Raw genomic sequence first — 21,578 nt, forward strand, 5'->3', positions numbered from 1 at the left:
TGGAGGAGCTGGACATTACCGGGACCAATGTCCCCAGCGGCAGGGAAACGAGGATGCTCATTAGGAGGAGGGGACAGCGTAGTGAGCAATTTTGTCCAATCTCAGTACCCCAACCCAGTTAAGCGCCTCTGCCTGAGGGCTCGACTCACCTGGACCCCAGAGAACCCGGAGAACATCCCTATCACGGTGCTGATCGATTCAGGCTCAGAGGAAAACCTGATGGACTCTGCTCTGGCCACACGCCTCGGTCTACCTACCAAGGCCCTTCCCAATCCTGTGAGAATCCAGGCGCTCGACGGACGACCCCTAGGCTCCGGTAGAATTGACTTCATGACACACCCCTTACTACTGCAGATTGGGTCACATACAGAGACTGTTTCTTTGGCTTTAGTCCAATCCCAACATGATAGAGTAGTACTAGGGTTTCCCTGGCTTCAGAAACACAATCCCCAGTTCAACTGGTCCACTGGCGAATTGTTATCATGGAGCCCAGAGTGTATCTCAGCCAAACATGTTACACCTGTGATGAAGTGTTCTGTTGCCTGTTCATCCTCTGAGCTCTCTTCAGTCCCTGCAGAGTATCATGACCTAGCTGAAGTATTTAGTAAGACTAGAGCTACACCTAACACTATTCCCCCCCGGGGACGACTATACCCTCTCTCCAGCCCCGAGACTCAGGCCATGGAGGACTACATTAGCGAGTCTCTTAAGAACGGGCTTATTACACCTTCGACTTCACCAGTGTCAGCAGGATTCTTTTTTGTACCCAAGAAAGATGGTGGTCTACGACCATGCATAGATTACCGAGCACTGAACAACATCACAGTAAAGAACAAATATCCGTTGCCACTCATGTCTTCCGCTTTTGATCTTCTTGGAGGAGCTACAGTGTTCACTAAACTAGACCTGCGGAATGCTTACCATCTGGTCCGCATCAGAGAGGATGATGAGTGGAAGACTGCTTTTAGCACCCCCAGTGGACATTATGAATACCGGGTAATGCCATTTGGTCTGACCAATGCTCCTGCTGTGTTCCAAGCCTTTGTCAATGAAGTGCTCAGGGAGTTCCTCAACCGCAGTGTGTTCGTTTACCTCGATGATGTGCTAATTTTTTCCAAGTCCCTCACAGAACATCGCCAGCACGTCCGGCAGGTCCTCCAGCGGTTGCTGGACAACCAGCTCTTCGTCAAACTGGAGAAGTGTGAGTTCCACGTTACCCGCACCTCCTTTTTGGGGTATGTCATCTCCCCCGATGGAGTAATCATGGACGGATCCAGGGTGCAGGCTGTACTGGACTGGCCGGTTCCCGCCACTCTCAAGCAGGTACAGCGTTTTGTGGGGTTTGCTAACTTTTATCGCCGTTTCATTCGAGGCTTCAGCTCCATAGTAGCACCTATCACAGCAGTGGCCCGGGGAGCCCCAACCAGACTCAGATGGACCCCGGAGGCGCAAGCGGCGTTCGAGCATCTCAAGGCTCAGTTCACGTCAGCCCCACTGCTGAGGCACCCTGACCCTGCCCTTCCGTTTGTGTTGGAGGTGGATGCGTCCAGGGCTGGTGTTGGAGCTGTGCTGTCCCAGAAATCAGGTATGGACAACAAGACGCACCCATGTGCCTTTTTCTCTCGCAAGCTTAGTGACGCTGAGAGGAACTATGACGCCGGTGACAGGGAGCTGTTGGCCATCCTAAGGGCACTTGAAGAATGGAGACACTGGCTGGAAGGAGCGCGCCACCCATTCACAGTCATCACGGATCATAAGAACCTCCAGTACATCCGTGAGGCCAAGCGCCTGAACCCCCGACAAGCCAGGTGGGCCCTGTTTTTCACCAGATTCAGGTTTATCATCACGTTTCGCCCCGGCACCAAGAATGCCAAGGCTGATGCCTTATCGCGCCAGTATGACGCCAACGTTACTGACCCTGTCCCTGAGTGCATCATTCCCCCCAGCTGCGTGGTGGGACAGGTGACGCTTGCCCTGGAGGACGCCGTCCTGCGTGCGCAAGAGGAGGATCCAGGTCCTAGTGGAGTACCCCCGGGCCGTCTGTATGTCCCGCTCAACGCCCGCTCTGAAGTTCTACAATGGGGGCATGACTCACCAGTGACGGGCCATCCTGGGGCTGCCCGCACGATGGAGCTAGTCCGCCGCCGCTTTTGGTGGCCACGCATGAGAACTGACATTGAGGAGTATGTTCACGCATGTTCTGTTTGTGCTACACAGAAGTCAGGAAACCAAGCCCCGGCGGGCCTGCTCCACCCCCTGCCGGTTCCGTATCGGCCATGGTCCCACATCTCAATGGACTTCATCACTGGCCTACCACCTTCTGACGGTAACACAGTGATTTTTGTAATTGTGGACCGTTTTTCCAAAGCAAGCCACTTTGTCCCACTACCTAAGCTGCCGTCTGCGAAGGAAACCGCTGATTTGGTGGTCCGAGAGGTGGTGCGTCACCATGGCATCCCTAGTGACATTGTCTCTGATAGAGGGCCCCAATTCATGTCCAAGTACTGGAGTGCATTTTGGTCCTTGTTTGAAACGTCTGTCAGTCTTTCATCAGGCTACCATCCGGAGAGTAATGGACAGACGGAACGCGTGAACCAGGAGCTGGAGAAATACCTACGCTGCATGGTATCATCCAATCCGGGTGCCTGGAGTCGAAAGCTGGTGTGGGCTGAGATCGCCCACAACCAACTGAGTGGGTCCTCCACCGGTATGTCGCCTTTTGAGGTTCAGTACGGATATGTCCCGCCATTTTTTCCCTCTCAGCAGTCCGAGTCGGCGGTCCCCTCTGCGGATGCTGCTGTGGCCAGATGCCGCCAGGCCTGGAAGAAGGCCCGTGCTGCGCTTACACGCGCCACCGAAACCCATCGGATCCAGGCCAATCGCAGGAGACGGCGCGCCCCGACGTTCCGCCCTGGACAGAGAGTATGGCTCTCCACCAAGAACCTGCCTCTGCGCACGGACTCCAAATTCACTCCCCGGTTCATCGGTCCGTTTCCTGTGGAGAGGAGGATCAACCCGGTGGCTTACAAACTCAGACTTCCTAGGACTCTCCGGGTGAGACCAGTGTTTCATGTCTCTTTGCTGAAACCTCTCTTCTCCTCGCCCTTGTCCAGGCCTGCCCCACTGCCGCCGCCCCCGCGGGTCGTCGCTGGTGGCCCTGTCTACACCGTCCGGAGGCTGCTGGATTCCCGGCGGAGGGGGCGAGGCCTTCAGTACCTGATGACTGGGAGGGCTACGGCCCAGAGGAACGCTCATGGGTGCCCTCACGGCACGTCCTGGATCCTGCCCTCATCCGTGCCTTTCACCGTGCACACCCTCTCCAGCCTGGCCCACCTGGAGGTGGCCGTCGGGTGGGGGGTACTGTCAGGACTGCGCCGTAGGACCCCAGGACATCCAGCAGATGGTGGCAGAGTGCGCCTTAATTAGGTTTTGTGGACTGATTGGACTTGGCTCACCTTAAGTGGGTTCACCTGTGTAATTGCCTCAAGGGTATTTAAGGCGTGTCTGTACCTGGCCCTTCGTTCGAGCCTCATGTTTTCTTGACACGTCTGTTCCTGTGTTTTCCCTCTGTGGGATATCTTATTAAATTCTATCTCTTTTTGGCTCCTGAACTCGGCGTTTTGTATCTACACTCAGTACCTTCAAGTTGCACGTGACAGTTAGATGTTTGGCTTCTTTTGTTCACTTCTGTTTGAAATAAAGAACCCATAGTTTCAAAAGTCACCAGGAATTTTGAGTGATTCACCTACCACTGTTATCACCGTAAACTGCTTATGTGCTGTGCGAGAACGGAAGGCTTGACAGGCTTAGCGGGGTTTAGTCAATTAAATGGCAAGATATTGAGCAAGTGGTGACTCAGGAAGGGATATATAACTTCTGTTCTACTTTCCCAGTTTAGGACACATAAATGGGGCTCACCTCTAAGTGAATATCTGATTATGTGTGGAGGAAAAAGTGAAGAAACGGCACGCAGGCCATAGAAAGTGCCAAATCAACCTGCACTCCTGCCCCCCCTCTCGCCGGCCATGAAACGCAATGTAATGGGATTCCTAAGCTTTTCCAGTGACTGCTTCCACTATCACACAGACATTTAAGTGCACTAATCCATGACAAATTGTCTCATCTGATCCATGACAAATCGTCTGAGGGGCCGATAGAGAGGAGGAGATGGAGGGAGGGAGAAGATGGTGGGAGGGGGCAAGAAGATGGAGGGCTGGGGGGGGGGGATAGGCACGGAGAAAGGAGAAAGAGCAGTTCGGCACCTGAATGATCAGGCAGTTATTGCCCAGTTTTTTAGAAAGGTTGCTTTCATTACCTCGAAGGGCACGCTGTGTGATAGAAAGTGAGATCACATAGCTCTCTACCTAAACCCACAGTTTTCAAAGCAATTATAATCCCATGTGGAGATAGATTATAGGATTTCACTTCCTTTGTTTGCAGGATTTGCAGATGTCCATGTTCAAGAAATGAATGTTTCTAATTAAAGCTTTGTCGTATGGAATTTCTGATTTCAATTACACAGTAGTTTGATAAGGCTCTTAAAGAGGTGTTTTACATGATATACGCACAAATGAATATTTAGTCAAAGAAAATAGCAAAGATGAAAACACGCCTAGTGAAACCACATAAAAGGCTATTCCACAATCCTGGACCGTAATGTGTTAAAAAACACTGATTAAGTCGTCATCCATTCAAGTGAATGTACTTTAATTGAATTTTCTTTCACCATCAATTCTCACAGTCATTAGTCCCCACGGTTTAATGGGGGTGTGAATAAAGCTGATTTAATGGCAAAGCAAAAACACAGAAAGCCTATAGCTGTTCCTCAGTGTAGTATGGATGGATGTGCCGTTCAATAAAGCTCTTACACCTCCACAGAAGAGGCGAAGCAGCGAGATTAGCACTTTGAAGATGACTGCATAAAAAGATGTGCATGTTCACTTTTGCGTTTCAACGCTGAGCTATTTGTTATGAGTCGGAGAACTGTATGGAAATGAGTTCCGAGATGAAAACGCTGTGTGCACTCAGTTTGTGAGCCCGGGAAGCTAATTTCTTCACATTCCCAAACACTGCCAGAAAAATCACCAATCTTCTGAAGCAGCCATCCGTTCGGCAATGAAAATAAGGGAAAAAAATCAATTTATACTGTGTATGGCATCCAGATTTCTACCTCGCCCTCATTTACCGAAAGACAGCCAATCCTAAATCAGGCTCAAGGTTTATTTCAACACCCTGTATCTTGTCAGATGTTCCTGTTTCTAAAGAACCTTGACCCTTAGATCTGAAGTTCAAAAATCGAAATAAATAAGACATAAAGCTGAAGTTGAGGACTACAGTATTTCGACAGGTTGTTTTCTTCATAAAGTGGAAAATGCATTTCTTAATTTACCAAACACATCCTCGCCGATGAGCTCTTGTTTGACCATATGATGCACCTCGGCTAATCAAAGTAATTACAGTACTAGTTTTCATCCACCTCAAAGCGTTTATTTCTTTTACATCGAGGGAGCATTATGGCACATTGAACAATGAGCTCATTAAAATGCCTTCTAATCATTTGGGATTAGATTATACAAGTCATTTCAAATCAGTGGCTGAAAATATAGCAGCAGCACCGCCGCTGCGCTCGTTCGTAGCCTTTTCCCTGACTCTCCATGTACATGCCAAAACCAGTGGCTGCCACTCACAGTTGGATCATTTCATTTCAGCCTTTTGATTATTTGATTATAATATATATATATTTTTTTAAATGAACAGTGATGCTTTAAAGATCCTGATAGTATACAGTTCTGTGATTACAGTGCACATGCACACTGTACTGCCTCGTCATCATGGCTGCCAAAAGGAAAAGGTCAAACAAAACGTCAGCAACAGACTGCTTTCAAAGCAGTTTAGAGAGTGTTCGTTTTACAGCTGCACCTGGATCAGGAGTCATGTTCTTCCACTAGATCTGAGACTCTTAAACTACCCTGTCAGAGTCCTAATGAAACAAAGCAGCAGCTAAAGTGTTGTTATATTCAGACTGCCCCTCCAGGGTATTGATACATTATAAACATGGCTATATGCAGCTGAGCAAGGGTAGACAAAACACAGTACCGGCTGAGTGTGACAACACTGTACTACACTGAGTAGTCAACACATTAGAGAGCGCTTTCAATTTCAACACAGAATCTACAGCAACTTCGGCAATGCTTTCACTGACTGGTGATGGAGTCCAATACAATGTGCTGTCAACAGTGGCCTGGTTTGTGCAGCGGCAGTCTTGGCAGTGAGCACTTCTGCTCGCTGTGTTGGCAGGTGGAGAGAGTGCAGAACCGGGCTTGTGTGTGTGTGTGTGTGTGTGTGTGTGTGTGTGTGCGCGCGCGCGCGCGCGCGCGCGCGTGTGTCATGTCACATTCAGCTCATCTGTCACTGTAGTGGATTATTTCTTGAGAGACCAGAATTGGCTGCCCGGAATCAGGCCGCCATCAATCTTCAGCCGCACCAGCAGGACGTAGGGGAGGCTGTGTGATGCAGAGGCTCGTGGGAAGGAGAGCGGCGGCGCTTCCTGAGCAGGTGACGAAGCAGTCGGGCAACTCGTTACTCAATCTCAGCCTCGGCGGTGACTATGGCGATTTGTCACGGAAACGTTTGCAAAAAATAAATAAATGCCATCTTGAAACTTTATCTCAGCAGTCGCTTTTTTTTTTTTTGGTATGCACCGCCAGCTCACTGTTGCAGATTTGAGCAGATTTGTCAAAACATTTTTCAAAGCTACAACAGGCTGGAGAATTACATCTGTAACTAGCTCAACATGACCTTTCAGCTCCTCCTCATATATCAGCACAGCCCCTTGTCTGCGTATCTCTGTCTATGTGGGATGGTTTGTGAGTATTGGTACCACTCGGTCGCTCAGACAGTCAGCAGGGCTTCATGCCAATTTCAACAAAAATATATGTTTTCTTACAAAGAATACCGACCCCCTATTTCACTTCAACACTTGGATGATGACTGTTCAGAAGACAATGCAGTTGCAAAGCAGAAAAACAGCTTTGCCTGTCTTCATCAAGCAATAAAAAGATAATGATTCAATAATCCCAGCAGATGGAAGGCATGTGCGAATCAAAGATGAAACGTTATTTCAGTGCACAGACATTTTGAATCTTGTATTTCTCATGCTTCATTAGCAAAACCATTTTACAACTAGATTGTCTGTATGTCAGAGAGTATATCACACATATTTTCATCATCCTTTAGAAACACAGAAACATTATTTGATTACGAAAAAACAGCGAAGCATGAAAGCCAAGATTTATTTTCTTTCCCCCCCCCCCCCCCCCCCCCCGCTACGTCCTACAGAGCCATATCTATTTATATCTGAGGGTTCTGGCCTCAATGAAACCAGAGAGCTCCTCAAATTATAAAATCAATTCTAATTCAAATATTCATCATAGCATTTCAAATTCTGAGAGAGCAGTTCTGGTTAGATCGGTTAACGCCACTCCACGGCTGAGTAAGATTGATGTCAACTTAATCCTCTTAAAAAAACATGATATACTGTGAATTGTACAGTTACTGAGCAGCAGAGAGAGAGAAAAAAATAAACAGACAGTGTTCTCTTCGAGCGCCCAGTTAGACCATTATCCCTGGGAAGCCTGCTGATTAGGACAGTAGGATATGTGAACATATCCTCAGATTTTGATTGCCAGCACCAATTATGGCTGTCATCCATCACAGTTTGTATCATTTCATAAGTTTTCTGGAGAGTACGTTCACACAGAAAGCAGCAACGGCGCCACTGTGCTCTGAAAACCCTTATTTCCAATTGCTTGGACGGTGCCACGACGGCATTTCGTTGCTCCGAGCAAAAGCGCGGGCCCAAAGTTCAATCTGATAGGTGCAGCACTACAGAATTTGCGCTGCGCTCGCCGCTGGGTTCAGTGCGCATGTGTGAAAGGCCCTTCAGCTTTAATGCTGGTATACTTTATTAAATCTGTCTTTTGATTAGATCTTGGTGAGGCTATTGTTGGCTAACAACGTAAAGGAAATCTGAGACTTTGAAAGATCAAATCAACAGTGTGTGTGTTTATCAACCATCTGCAGCGTGCATCTTCTCAGACATGATGTGTCCTGAACACAGCTCCAGTATCCCCAGAGGGCCCATGAAAACAACACACTATAACGGCTTCAGTGAGAAAATGGTGTGTAAATGTGTGAGCACATGCATGACTGTTGTGAGTTGAAAGTGTGTGAGTTGATTTGTCTGATAGGACACCTTCCAGAGAACCCTTAGCCATGTCTTTGGCCTGGATGACTCTCCTAGATCTGCGTCGGGGGTGGTGGGTCTTGTTTTTTTATCCCCCTCTCTTTCCCTTTGGGAACTCTGCATTATGCAAAAGACACTTACTGAACCTTGCACTTCCTTGTACATCTTTGGCACCAAGCTCGACTTGCCAACCAGTCAAAAAGAAAAAACTGAAAAACTGGAAGCCAGCCTTTAAAAATTCATCGGGAGCTCTCTGTCGCTCATCCCTCACCCTCTTGTTCCAATTATCGGGACCGGGATACTTTGAGAACTTTCTATCTATCATAGCCGGGATTTTACTGTGTCAGCGGTTCCAAGGCAAAAGTAAGCCAATTCTCCGACATGTTAAATTCACCAATGTTCAACACTGGCATGGTGAATTCAATGCTGGAGTTTTTTGGGGGGTTTTTTCTCTTGCTGTGCTTCAATTACAGTCTGTTTTGCTTGTCAATGTGACACACACACACACACACAAAAGGGATGCAAGCAGAAGATAGCATCAATGTTTAACAGCCGCTTGGCTTCTGGAGAGATCCCTACTCTGAACGACGTTTCAGCTTGGGAGTCACCCTCATTGTTAGAAGCTTAGAGAAAGCCTATGCTTTGCTCAAGAAAACCTTTGCCTTCTCCGTAACACTCCAACATACACCATAAGCAATGCTGGTAAGCTTTTCCATAATAAGAGAATTAGATCCGCCTTGGCGTCTACCCTCCTCTTTTGCCCCTACGATGCAGAAGGCATCGGGCTTAATTGCCAAACGCTCCTAGTGCAAGAGAGAGAAACATAATTGTCATTTCCATCTAAGCCACAGTGATCAAAGCTCCCCTGACTACTAGCACAGTAATAGGGATTTTTGCTCATAGCTTGTCCGACTCGTAACAGTCTGCCAGCAAGATTCAGGGTGCAGTAGTCGAGAATTCTTCGCTGCAAACACAAATCTCCCTACCGACAGACTGTCTGAGGATGTCTGAAGATGCTCTTTGTCTTAGAGGGTTTCCATGTTCAGATTAAAACATAAATGTGCAGCTCATCCTCACAACCAAAGTCTACATATTTCTTCCTTAAATGGATCAAATGTGTACGAGTCAATCGGTAGAGTGTGACTAAATATGTAACATGCAATTACAAGCACACTTAGTGGTGAATCATGGGGGGTGAATACAGTACGGTGGCAAATCCTTCTGACATACTGCAGCAGTCTCTCACTTTTAAAACAGCCAAAGCGGAGACACGCTGTCCCATCGAGAGGGCAACGTCTCGCACTGTAGCGCTGTGCTCTGAAGCCGAAATCTGACAAAGAGGTGCACGTACCCAGGGTGAGAATGTCGGTGCGACCGGGCCGGGCCACATGGTGCTGCTGGATGGTCTGGTAGAGTGTGGCCTGGCACAACAGCAGCAAGCCGAGGCTAATCCACATGGCCAACAACCAGGACATGGTGAGGCCGAGTCTGCATGGCGGCACACGGCGGGAGAGAAACAACAGGGAAGAAAAACGGTATTACAGCGTGTCGCCATACATACATATTTACAAGGCACACATACATCATGTTTACTTTAATGTGCCAAACAAAAGAAACAGCATATGCTGATAGATCTTCTGATATAACCTGTTTGTTATGTTTAAACAAATATTAAGACCGGTAAGATTTATTTAAAGGTATGTGCAAAGGTGTTTTCCGACAATAACACTATGAATGAAAAGAAAAAGAGAAGACAGAGGCTTTAAAAATTGTTTTTGGAAAACCTGCAGAAAAAAAGTAGAACTTAATCTTGTCAATATCTGTCAGTATACCACACAAAAATATATAATGAAATGCAGAACTAGGAAAAGAGCCTTTGTCAGACTGTAATAGTTGTATAATGATCTATGTCACTCCTTTAACATTACAGTTCCATTAACAGCAGCAACAACAGCAAGAGCAACATTAAAGCCTTAAATATCCTTAAGGTTTATAAAAGATTGCATTTCCAAGCACAAGCAGCGATGCAGACTTGTTCAGCGACTGCCTAATGGCTGGTGAGGGCCAGCATATGGCGACACGCCTTAGCCCTCATTGAATAACGAGGCTCTCCTCCTTTCCAGGTGTTGTCAGCGCTCATCTCCATTTCGACATTTAAAAGCGTCATCCCACCTCTTAGAAACCAAAATGTGGCTTTGCGTGTTGAGTAATCCCTGGACTGATCAGTGCAGTCTTGAGTTGAATATATTTCACCCGAGTCACTCGCTGCATCACTGAGATATCACAGGCACTGGCTGTATTTGTCATTTTTCACTGAGGTGGTGTCTGTCTGAGTGAATCAGATGCTCTAATGTGACAGTGTGAATCTGACACTCCTTTAATGCTTGATTCCGCCGCATCTCAATACACGGGAGACTATAAAGCAGACTCTGAGCCCCAGGGAGTCTCTTCAATATGAACTTCAAACCATGGCAATTTTACATTTCAATAAGGACTCTGTATAGACAGACGTGTTTCAAATGTCTGAAGAATGGAAGCGGGCCTGATCCGCTACGTTGTTTCCACAAAGCACCAAAGCCACACGCTTGCTTGCTTGCTTTGCTCCAACTAGACCACTTTGTGTTTTGATGTGCATCAGAGATGAAAGCCATTCGGGCTACTAAAATGCTCTGTGCCCTCACTGTCATTGAGACTGCTTAATATTTTGTGAAAATTAAGCATATAATTATGAACAGCAAATTGTAAATCCCCACCCCTGCCCTAAATCCACCATAATCCGTGGTTTTGTAGAAATGTGAACTGCTCCCATGGAAGTGTTTTCCTCTTCTTCTTTTTTTTTTTTTTTAACCACGCAGTATTTCTGTTCACCGAGCTGGCTTCATATTCATGAGCGTTGTTGCGCCTGCATGGTTAGCTGCATATTGCATAGAGACTCTGAGCCCCCCCCCCCGGTTATCGGAAATAAAATAAAATGTGGTTCTTACCAGCAGCGTTTTCACCGCTTTCAGACTTTAAATGACAAGGAACAAGGAACAAGCGTGGGCATCATTTTAAAGCAACTTCAGAGGAAGAGAAAGCAGTGGAGAAAACAGAACCCAACTCTTCTCTAGTCGCTGCTGCAGCCTCGTTTCCACAGCGCACGAGAGCTTTTTAAATAAACAGCCGTCTTGTTTTTTTCCTTTACTCTCAATTTAGTAGTCACGTAAAAAAAAAAAAACAGCGCGAGATAGTGAATGCGGTCGAGGAGTACAAACAGCAGACACGCACACCTGCAGGCGCCAACCCACGGACGCACCTGCGTGAAACATTGATTTAACAAAATTAGACCTGTTTTTGTCTCTTGCAGCTCACACTTCACACACAACTTCAGCGCTGACTCCCAGAAAGGCATGTGTCTGATCGTCATACGGCAGGAGGCGACCACTCAGGATGACCGAGGTGTCACAACATTCCTCATGGTTGCCATCTTACAGCTGAACTTTCTTTTGCATCCTATAAAATGCAATGCAGTGTTGCCACCACGTTTGCTTCAAAGACATTTAAACCGTATGAAACGTCAAACACAACGCTGTTTGATGACATACACGGTGTTTGTGTAGCGAAAGCTGTTTTTCCTATTTTTCTACATGCACACAGTCTCCCAATCAAGTCGTATCATCCTCACTCAACTCAGACACATTTCTCTGTCTCTCTAAGATAGTTTTCAGCACCCCACCCCACCCGTCCCAGCCCCAAAACACCGTAGGTATTCCTCGAAAGTCCCACACCCTTACCTGAGCAGTGTGTTCGGAAGGAAAGGCGCTCAGTCAGAATCACTGCCTGCCTGCCCAGCAGACTCACTCCTCTGTCTTAAATCCATCCATATTGTGAAGCCAGGGATTCCCTCCTGAAATTCCAGCACCAGAGAAGCGGAACAGCACGGCAAAAGGGGCAAATATTCAGTTTCTCCACCCCGCTCTCTCTCAGTATTCTCTCCTGAGGACCCCACGCTGCTCAGTTCCTTTTGAAATCCTTGGCAACACAGTCACCAACAGCAAAACACCCGGGGGTCTGTGTCACAAACTGCCCAGGATTTGAGGTGATGGGAGGCTGATCATGTCACTGCTGTATCGGCCACATGCGCGCAAAATCTCCTGTCCTCTCCTTCCTCCAGTCCGTGTCTCTTCTGCGTCTGTAGAAACTCTGTTTGTTGTGATGACAGGGGGCTAATTTACCTCCTTTCACTTGTCAGCTCCGTCTCACGCGGGCAGCGGAAGGCTCCAGTGGAATGACTGCTCTGTCCGCTCTTGGCTGCCTCCCCCCATTGAGAAGCTGTGCTGATAGTGTGAGCCTCAGTCCTCTCTCCAACGCACTAAGTAGAGAGTCTGTGTCAGGGAGGCAGAGCGAGTGTGTGAGTGAGCCTGTGTGTGTATTGCAATGTAGCCCAGCTGGAAAGAGAGAGAGAGAGAGAGAGAGTCAGATCACATGTCTTAAAGCAAGACTGCCCACTTCTGCATCAAGACTTTCATCAGCAATTGAAGAATGCTTTATGAACCCACCCCTCTTTACATCCCAGCCTCTTATTTTATCCCACAATGTCAGAGACACGCGAGTACAGCCTTCAGCTGACTTGTGAACGTGTCTGAGCGTATCCGTCTGCGCATGTATGTGTGCGAGTTGGAGAGCGTGTGCAGGGAGGGTGACTGAATGTGCCTCTTTTAGACATCGCCCGCCAGCGTTTGATGGCTGAGAGTGAAACATGCTCCAAGCGCAGCACTTTTAATAGAAGGCAGAGTGCCTCATCAGAGCGCCACCATCACCATATTATCTATTACGAGCTGGCTCTTCTTACCTGTTGTTGTGGTGATAAGCAGGGATTCTTTTTTATTTTTTTGCAGCCTGCCCTTTTTTTTGGATGCTTTCCCCATCACCGAAACAAAGTTGCATTGGCAGCGACAGCCTGATGGAGCATGTGAGCATCCTTCCGTCACATGCTCCCAAAGCGAACCCGAGCGGCATCCATTGTCTTCTGTGTGGGTGCACGCCAGTGTGTGTTTCCACCGTGCGTGAGCCATAGCAGGCAGGTGAAAGCGACCGGTCTTTGCCTGCGTGGAGTATGTTTTCCTCCAACACATTACCTTCCGGAGCTCCTCTTTAAGTCATTATATTGTTAACCAGAGATTTACAGTATATGCCAATCCCACGCACCTGCCACGGCTGACTCGCTCACAGTCTGACATTTCACAGAAAATGAACCTTATGCTACTCGCGGCAATACACAGCTGAGGGGCTCAATAGGCTGGCAGACAGTGAGGTGCTGTGGGGGAGTACAGACGGATGAACCTGATGATGAAAATCTGTGAAAACTTTGTCTCAGAGCTGTATCTGCGCCCTGATTTCTTTGCATGCTATGGTTTGTGTATTGTCCGCGTGCGTCTCAGAGAGCCACAGTGCAACATTATCAGCTTCTTGATTGTTGGCATGCAGTTATCTAGGCAGAGTTGTTGAGATGGTTAATAAGCCCTTAATTGCTGTGTCACTGTGCCATGCCACATGCTGCTGATGCTATCACCTGTGCTCGTTCTTTATGCGCCTTAGGATTTGACAGCCAGATGTGCACGGACCCACAGAGGTACAATCTGCACGGGAGAAAGGGGCTGAGAAACACAGTGTTAAACAGAGGAGGAGATGTAGAAAACATGGTTTACGAATAAGAGTGTTTGTTATTCCCCTTTTAAACCATGTGGTGATTTGTTTTTGCCTTTGGACTGCGTCCTTTGTACTCACATAGTTCCGTAATAATCTATTGCGAATGCTGTTTTGAATAGCGAAGCTGCCATCTGGATCTCTGTTGGGTTAAAGCGCGGCACTTGTTAAGTGACCAGATTCACATTAAGCGGGAACTGCAGAGTAATTACCGCATTGATTAGTGCTTCTACGCTGTCAAGCTATATTGGCCTTGATTACCAACAAATTGGGTTATTTGTGTTTGTGCATCGTAATTGTTTCCTTTTGTAAGGAGCATTAATACATTCACGCTTGAATTTCATTTTGTCTTCAGAGCTTTATGTCTCTAAGATCTGTCCCATTGGACTGAGATGAAGGTTTGAAATGAAACAGGCCCCGCACCAATGCCTCAGAGGAGAACTTCAAATTTAAGGCATCCAATTACTAATTGTTCCTTTCAGCAACGTGCAGCACCAACACAAGTCTCCCATTTGTATCTTAATTTTTTCCTTTTGTTGATTTGTTGAGGTCTCCTGTTTTTCATTCTGACACAGTGTGAGCTGTGTTGGGAGGATGGATTGGGACAACACAATTTCACAGTAATTCTGGATTGTTGTTTGTGGTCCCGCTCTTTCCTGCCTCCCTTCTCAGGGGCTTCCATCATTTCCAAACAGCTGTCGCCGCAGCCCATGCCAAGACATAACCACGACCGACCAATCACTGGCCAACTCTGTGTTTGGATCTGGGCAGCCCTGTTAAACAGCAGGGTTCGCCAATATCGCTTTTTCGCTCTCCGTCTTTCTTTCCCATTCTATCGTTCTCTTTCTTTCTCTTTCTCCCTCTGGCGAATACAATTCTTCCTTCCAGTGTGGCCAACGAGCATCAATATGCACCTGCTAGCAGTACCAAATTACCATTTAAAATCCCCCCCCCCCCCCCCCAGCCGCTTTCTGCTTTCTTTTCAAAAGCCCTTGTCCACTATTATTCCGACATATGTCTCAAGGTTTCTCACTGGAGCGAACCAAGCATTTCTTCATCTGATGAGGGGAATCGTTGTGTTAGTAAACCTACTCTCCATAGACACTCGCTCCATAAAACATCCTATCAGAGAAAAAAGGTAGAGTGACACAGGGAGGCAGAGAGGGGAGGTGGGAGGGGGGGGATAGCGAGAAAGATTAAGGCAGGGAGAGAAAATTTATTTGGAAGAAGTATGCAGCGGCAACTCTTGCTCAGTGGTGGATGGAAAAGAGAAGATGATTAACCAGAAAATGCATTTCCTGCTGAAAATGCGTTGGAATGCTGAAAGCTGAAATGAATCTCAAAAACATTGCTGAAAATAGATATCCAATTTTTAAAAAATTGCAAAAAGCTTAATAATTCAAAAAGTTGAAAGATTACAAATATGAAGTTATATCACCCCTCTCCTGAAAGAGCTGAACATTTTGATATTCGAACGGTTTCTGTAGCTTAAAAGAATTCCAGCGGGAGTGATATTTGTTGTAGTAGTAGTAGAAGTTGTAGTAAAAGTATTATTAGCAGTATAAGTATTAGTAGTATTTGAATAAGTACTAGCTGTAGCAGTAGTGATATTTGTAGTAGCAGCAGTAGTAGTAGAAGTTGTAGTCGAAGTATTAGTAATTAGAAGAAGTAGTACTATCAGTAGTCGTAGTAACAGCTGTAGTAGTGGTCGTAGTATTTTATATAACAGTAGTAGTAGTATAATAAGTAGTAGTAGTAGTAGTAATAGTAAAGTCAGTTTTCGAAGTAGCAGTAGTAGTAGTACTAGTAGCAGTCGTACTAATAGCTGTAGTAGTATTAGTACTGGTTATTAGTACTGGTAGTAGCAGTAATAGCAGTTGTGGTATAAGTAATAGCAGTAGTGGTAGTAATAATATTCATGGTAGCAGTAGTAGCAGTAGTAGTAATAGTAGCAACAGCAAAAGTTGAAGTGGTAGTAGTAGTAGTAGTGGTAGTAGTAGTAGTAGTAATACTGGAAATATTAGTAGTAGTAGTTGTCGCAGTATTAGTAAGAGCATTCATTATTTCAACAAAAGCCTAATTTTGAGCTAAACGTTTAAATACAGTTAATCCATGAGGCTTTTATTTTGAAAGGGTGGGACTTGGTGGGGGAGGGAGGGGGAGAGGAGACATAATCATCATGTTTGACACATAAACAGAGGTTATTAAATGACAGGCTTCATCACAAGCAGTTCAGTTAGGATTCACTCTCTGGGGCTTTTATTTTGAAATGGGGTGTGGGGGAGAAGGGGAGAGGAGACAGAATCATACATACAATGCTTAACAGCATTCCAACAATAAAACGAAGGAGCCTGATCTGTAGAAATAATTTATTTCACATTTATCAGAGCATCCTTTTTCCTGCTTTCGCTCACAGGTGTTCATTACAGAGGGGACCCGGCTTTGAGGATATTGTTGATTTGTAATTTTTAGTGTGAGGTAAGGTTCGTGGATATACAGTTCTCCACACTTAAACCTTTTAGGCTTTACCTTCAGCCTTTTTTTTACTTGTCAGCAGATCCTGGGAGAAGACAGGCTTACATGTCAGTGCAAACTCTATGAGGAAAACAGACGCAAATTGTTATTTCATTGCCATAAATCTAAATGATTTTCGCTGTCGCGTTCCTAATTGCTTTCTCATTTTCATCAAGAGGCAAATTCAAGTCGGTTAGTCACTGACACACTTCACTCTTCTTTAATTGGGCCATTTTTATTTCACTGGTGTTGATGTTGATAATCAGAAGCAAAAGCAGAAGTATTGTGACATTATCTTAAGGATGAGGTTGGGTTTGATGTTTTGGTAAACTATGTGTGTTGTCTGTGGTGAATCACAGTGTATATATGTGGTCCTCCTCTGCCAGATTCTGTATGTTTTCTTGGCATTGGAGCCGTAGTCGTGTTTTGCCTCTGCCTGTTGTTATGACCTGCTTGCTTGTTATCGCTCTTTCGATTTGTTTGCTTGTCCTGACAGCCTTCCCGCTGCCAACCATGAGCCTGCCTCTCAACAAGGTAAGGACGATTTTTTACCGGTGCTCTTGTCTCTTGAGTCTGCTTTTTTTTAGTTTCTAGCTCTGTGATCAAACATGAACCCCTGTTTTGGGACTTTTAACAGTATGAATGCTTCAGGCCTTTCTGTTTGTTGTTTCCCATTAATCACCTAACTGTGGCGGCCCGCCAAAGTAAATTTTTTACAACCACAGTTACATAATGAACCGAACATCTCTTAAAACTCAACGGGTCAGTCTCTGCAGCGGTGCGCAGCGATCGGAAACCCAAGACCACAATCTTAACACGAATCAAATAGATTTGTAGCCTAAGCCTTACCATGTAGATGTGTTGCTTAAATAACAGTAACAACTAAGTAAATCCACGTTGGAAGTTTATTTTGAAAAGAGACTGCATGTAACGAGCAGAAAGTCTATGTTTCCTGGGAGCACAGAGGTTTATTTTGAAAAGACACTATGCGTGTAACGTGTGAAAACCGACACACCGTCCCTGACACGTCCAAATCCGATGCTAGAGGAGTACCTAGAGCACCATAGTTTGCAGCGGTATTTTACAAGTTGTAAGTGAGAATGTGTTAGTACTGTACACATACTGTGAGGAACCAGGACTACAGGGACAAAACATAACCAAATCATTTGCAAACAAAGAATTCCAGTCTGGTATGGACTCATTCATTTTGTTCATTTGAATATAAAGCACATTGTAGGCCTACGTCATTGTGTAAAGTGCTTTACAGATTATATAAATTATTGTTACTAAATTGTCTTTCACGTGTGTATTAATGCACCCTAGGACATAATTCATTATTCTGGCATCTTTGCACTCAAGTGGTATTGGAATTTCTTTAAATGTAAAATGTTTTGTATGGAAAAGTACGTTATAAAAGAGTTGTTGGTCTCTCTATCAAAAATCCAAGAAAATATTACTCGTCACATATTCAATCATATACTCTAGGTCGCAGTGAAAATGAGTTGTGGCTTTTTGTGTGTTTGAAGTAGGTCAGAAATTCTGTACTGGTAATGCGCTGGGACTCACCGGGTCTCAGCGGGGGACGTTTCCTCTCCCATGTCAGTTCAGGATGGAGGAGTAATTGAGCACTAGACGACTCTACTGCTGGAGATGATGGCTGGCATGGAAATTTCCCCTCACAGACCAATAAAAATGTTCTCCTTCTTACTGTAATTGGACCAGGGACAGTGGGGTTGGGTTCTGGCCCAGGGAGACCACCTGTGGAAATGCTTTGCTCAATACACTCCCATTAAACTGATGAGACAGGGGACTCACTGAGAGAGAAAAACGGTGATAAAGAGAGTAATGCTGATGAGAACAACGTGACAAAAATAAAAACTACACCTGATGCTTTTCATTTTTCAAATTGGAAAAGTATCACATATGTCAAGGCTTCTTCAGAATGACACCTGTCAATTTCCCTCAACAGTTGGACGCTGAGTCTGTGAGCCTTTTTGGAGAATTCTCTGTACGTTGTTACCATATACTGTACACTGTCTGTCTGATGTTTGGTGATGGTCACGTATACATTACCAGAGCTTTTCCAATGAGTCCAGTGGCCTGCAGTGTCTGGGAACGATGCTGATGAGAGGCGCGAAAGTGAACATTCAAGCTTTCTTATTTAGCAATTACCTAAACCTTTGTAGAGCCGAGGGGGATCTACAGAGTTGTGTGATAATTATATGCGGCTCTATCACCAAAAAGTTGCCCTTTTATACATAGTAATTTATTACATTAACACTAGTGCAGGACCCATTCGTTTGGAGCGGGCTAATTGCTTGGAGGCAACCCCCTCAACGCTTGTTGACTCAAGGGAAGTGAAGAAGATTGTAACATGACTACGTACGGCATCCAGCAGCAAAAGTCAACTGCAGTCACTGAGCCGCGGCCTGTTCGTTTTGTTTTATTCATAGTGTACTACTAATGAAGAGTCCCATATCCAAATTACACCAAATTTGACACAGCACTCCATTGGGTCCCCAGCAAAACACCCACCAAGTGTGAAGTAAATTGGATGAACGGTTCTCAAGATATGCAAAGGACACACAGACAGACCGACAGACATTCCTTCCTGTATTGTTGTAAGAATAATGATCAGTGCAGCTTTAAAGCAACACAATTTGTCACTGTGCTTCAAATCACTCACTACTCATTACATTGTTGACTATTTAGTGAGTTAGAATTTTTTTTTTTCGTGTAGATAATTATTACATCCTATATCGTGAAGTCCATGTATCCCACAATGCATTGTGAAAAGGAGTGTACAATGGTCAACAACCAGGCACTGTACACTATCATGCATTGCGCTGAAGGAAAAATGTCAGATGGACGAGAGGAGAGAGAGAGACGCGCCATTCAGGCAAAGAATAATATTTCTGTGAGTGTTATGTGAGCAGAGCAGCGCATCACAACACAAACGGCCACAAAGCACTTTGTATTTATTTGTATAGGAAATAACTCTTACTGTCCCCACATTCACAACGGTAAGCCATACTGCTTTCCCTCCGCTAGACCTAGACACACATACGCTGCATCACTGCTGACCAGAGGGAACATCAATACTTTCAGAGCATTTCACTAAGAGGCAACTGAACAACAAAGCTTCCAATATTCTCATAAAAAATGCACGTCTGTATTTATTATGGATGTTCTACTAAATTACATTAATCTTCCACATTTTAATTGTGCAACAGCAATAGCGTTCTCTACATCGAACTCCCTGGATAGTAAGTAGGGAGTGAGTGAGTGAATGGCTCCCTGTGTCTTTATTTCTGTCTGCCATTGTTATTGGGACCTGCATTTGGAGAAGCGAAACAAAAACTGACGTGACAGGTGATGAGTTTACAGTCGCTGGGATGTTTTCTCAACCGATTCTTAATGCATACATCTGGATGCAGTGCAGTAGGACAGGTTTGATCCCAGGGTGACCTGTACAAAAGGGCACGATCCCTTTGAGCCAGGCTCACTTTTCACTCAGGTCATCTCAAAAAACGCACAGATCACAGACGGATTCAATTTCCTGCACAAACAGTGATAGAATGTGCGGCGGAATAGATGGAGGTAAAAGTAAGAGAGAGAGAGATGGAGGATAGAGAGAAGCTGGAGGCAGATAAGGTGGAACAGGTAAGGCATTCACTCTCTATCCCCATTCAAACATTCATATGGCTTCTCTCTTCTGCTGCATTCATGCTGCACAGCCAATTCCGGGGCGATAAGCTGTATGCTTCTCAAGGTAAGAGAGTGAATAGAGCAGTACAATCGTTGGCTGATGCTGAGGAGGGACCGACTCTACACGCTGACCTTCCTCAGACCAGCTTTACTTCAGTGGGGGAGGAGGGTTTCATAAAGGGATTATTCCGCTTGCTCACCTTTGACCTGTCTGGCAGCCTTCCATAACGGCTCAAGCTGCCTGCCCATCACTCAAAGAGAAGCAGAAAGAGAGGGTAGATAAGAAAGGAGATGGGTTCAACCTGTGGGAAGGGATTATACCCTCTGTTGCTTTGCTGTGGAGAGACGGGGTGTTGTCAGCACACCAGCCGCCATATGCACCGGTTTCTCAGCGGGTCAGGGTAATATGGAGGAACTGAAGTGACCTTCTACGTCAGCCATGAGACAAGGGTGTTCAGCATTTTCCCTTTGCTGACAGTCATGATTTGTTAGATGTGGTGGCGAAGCCCTGAGGAAAAATCCAGCCGAATGCCAAAAACTCGGAGTTCCACCCACAAAGGATTGCATTTTCCAATAGGATTTACTGGAGTTGGAGAGGGACTTATAGCTCTTCATTGAGAGGTGCGAGGGATGACTCAGCCACACTTAAAAAGCAACATTATAGAGCACACATCTGTTAGTGACTCACCAAATCTAGATGATAACGACTGCAATTGAATCCAGGACAGGAGCAGAAGAGCACGCAACATGTTCTCTCATCCTTTCAAATCCCAACAGGAAATAGAAATCATGAATTAAAAAAACATCTCTAGCACTGTGTGTGATAGATGAATCATTGTGTGTTCCATCACAAGTGCATGAAGGCCGCGATAGAAGCAGGGCTGTTGTCCTGAATGTTTTGAACTCGTAAGGGCCCCAGCTGGCCGTGACAGACGGTGGATGTTTTGGATGACGGCGAGCCAGTGAGCTGTAACAACTCACTCCAGCAAAACAAAATCTCCTACAAGTCTCAGAGGAAAGCTCTGTGAAGGAGGCATCCAATTCCACCTTCCTTTCAGCAATCGTCCGCCAGGCACGCAGGAATGAAAGGAGCAGGATTGAGAGGGCAAGAAAGCAAAGAAGATTGAGACATACAGAGGGGCGATGTGGTGGGAGGGGTGCAGGCGAAAACGAATGCAGGAAGTAGCGTAAGTGGGAAGCAGAGAGAGAGAAAGAAAGGTGGGGAGACTACAGGGATTTTTTTTTTTGACCCCCTCCTCTCCACACTCGCTCCCTTTCTCCCCTCTAGGCGATGTAGTTGTTATTTACTGCGGCCTCTCCCCGCTCCCGGTGGAATGGGAGGGAAATGGGCTCTTAACTGGGTTTCCATACATCACCCCTCCCGACACTGATGCTTGTAGTTTTGGAATGCCTACATCTGATGTTT

The 21,578-nt window shown here is 45.8% G+C and overlaps 1 protein-coding gene across 2 annotated transcripts in view; it reads right to left on the minus strand.

Moving 5' to 3' along the window:
• Nucleotides 1–12,382, minus strand: part of tafa1b (TAFA chemokine like family member 1b) — a 103,391-nt gene extending 91,009 nt beyond the window's left edge. For both annotated transcript variants that reach the window (XM_079296900.1, XM_079296899.1), the window contains exons 1-2: nt 12,019–12,382; nt 9,597–9,733 (exon numbers count right to left, since the gene is read on the minus strand). In XM_079296900.1, coding sequence (XP_079153026.1) covers nt 9,597–9,720 — 124 coding nt within the window. In that variant the 5' untranslated portion in view covers nt 9,721–9,733; nt 12,019–12,382. The remainder of the gene's footprint in view (nt 1–9,596; nt 9,734–12,018) is intronic.
• Between the last annotated feature and the right edge of the window lie 9,196 nt (nt 12,383–21,578).

Source organism: Melanostigma gelatinosum (genome assembly GCF_949748355.1).
Source record: "Melanostigma gelatinosum genome assembly, chromosome: 3".
NCBI classification, from domain to species: Eukaryota; Metazoa; Chordata; class Actinopteri; order Perciformes; family Zoarcidae; genus Melanostigma; species Melanostigma gelatinosum.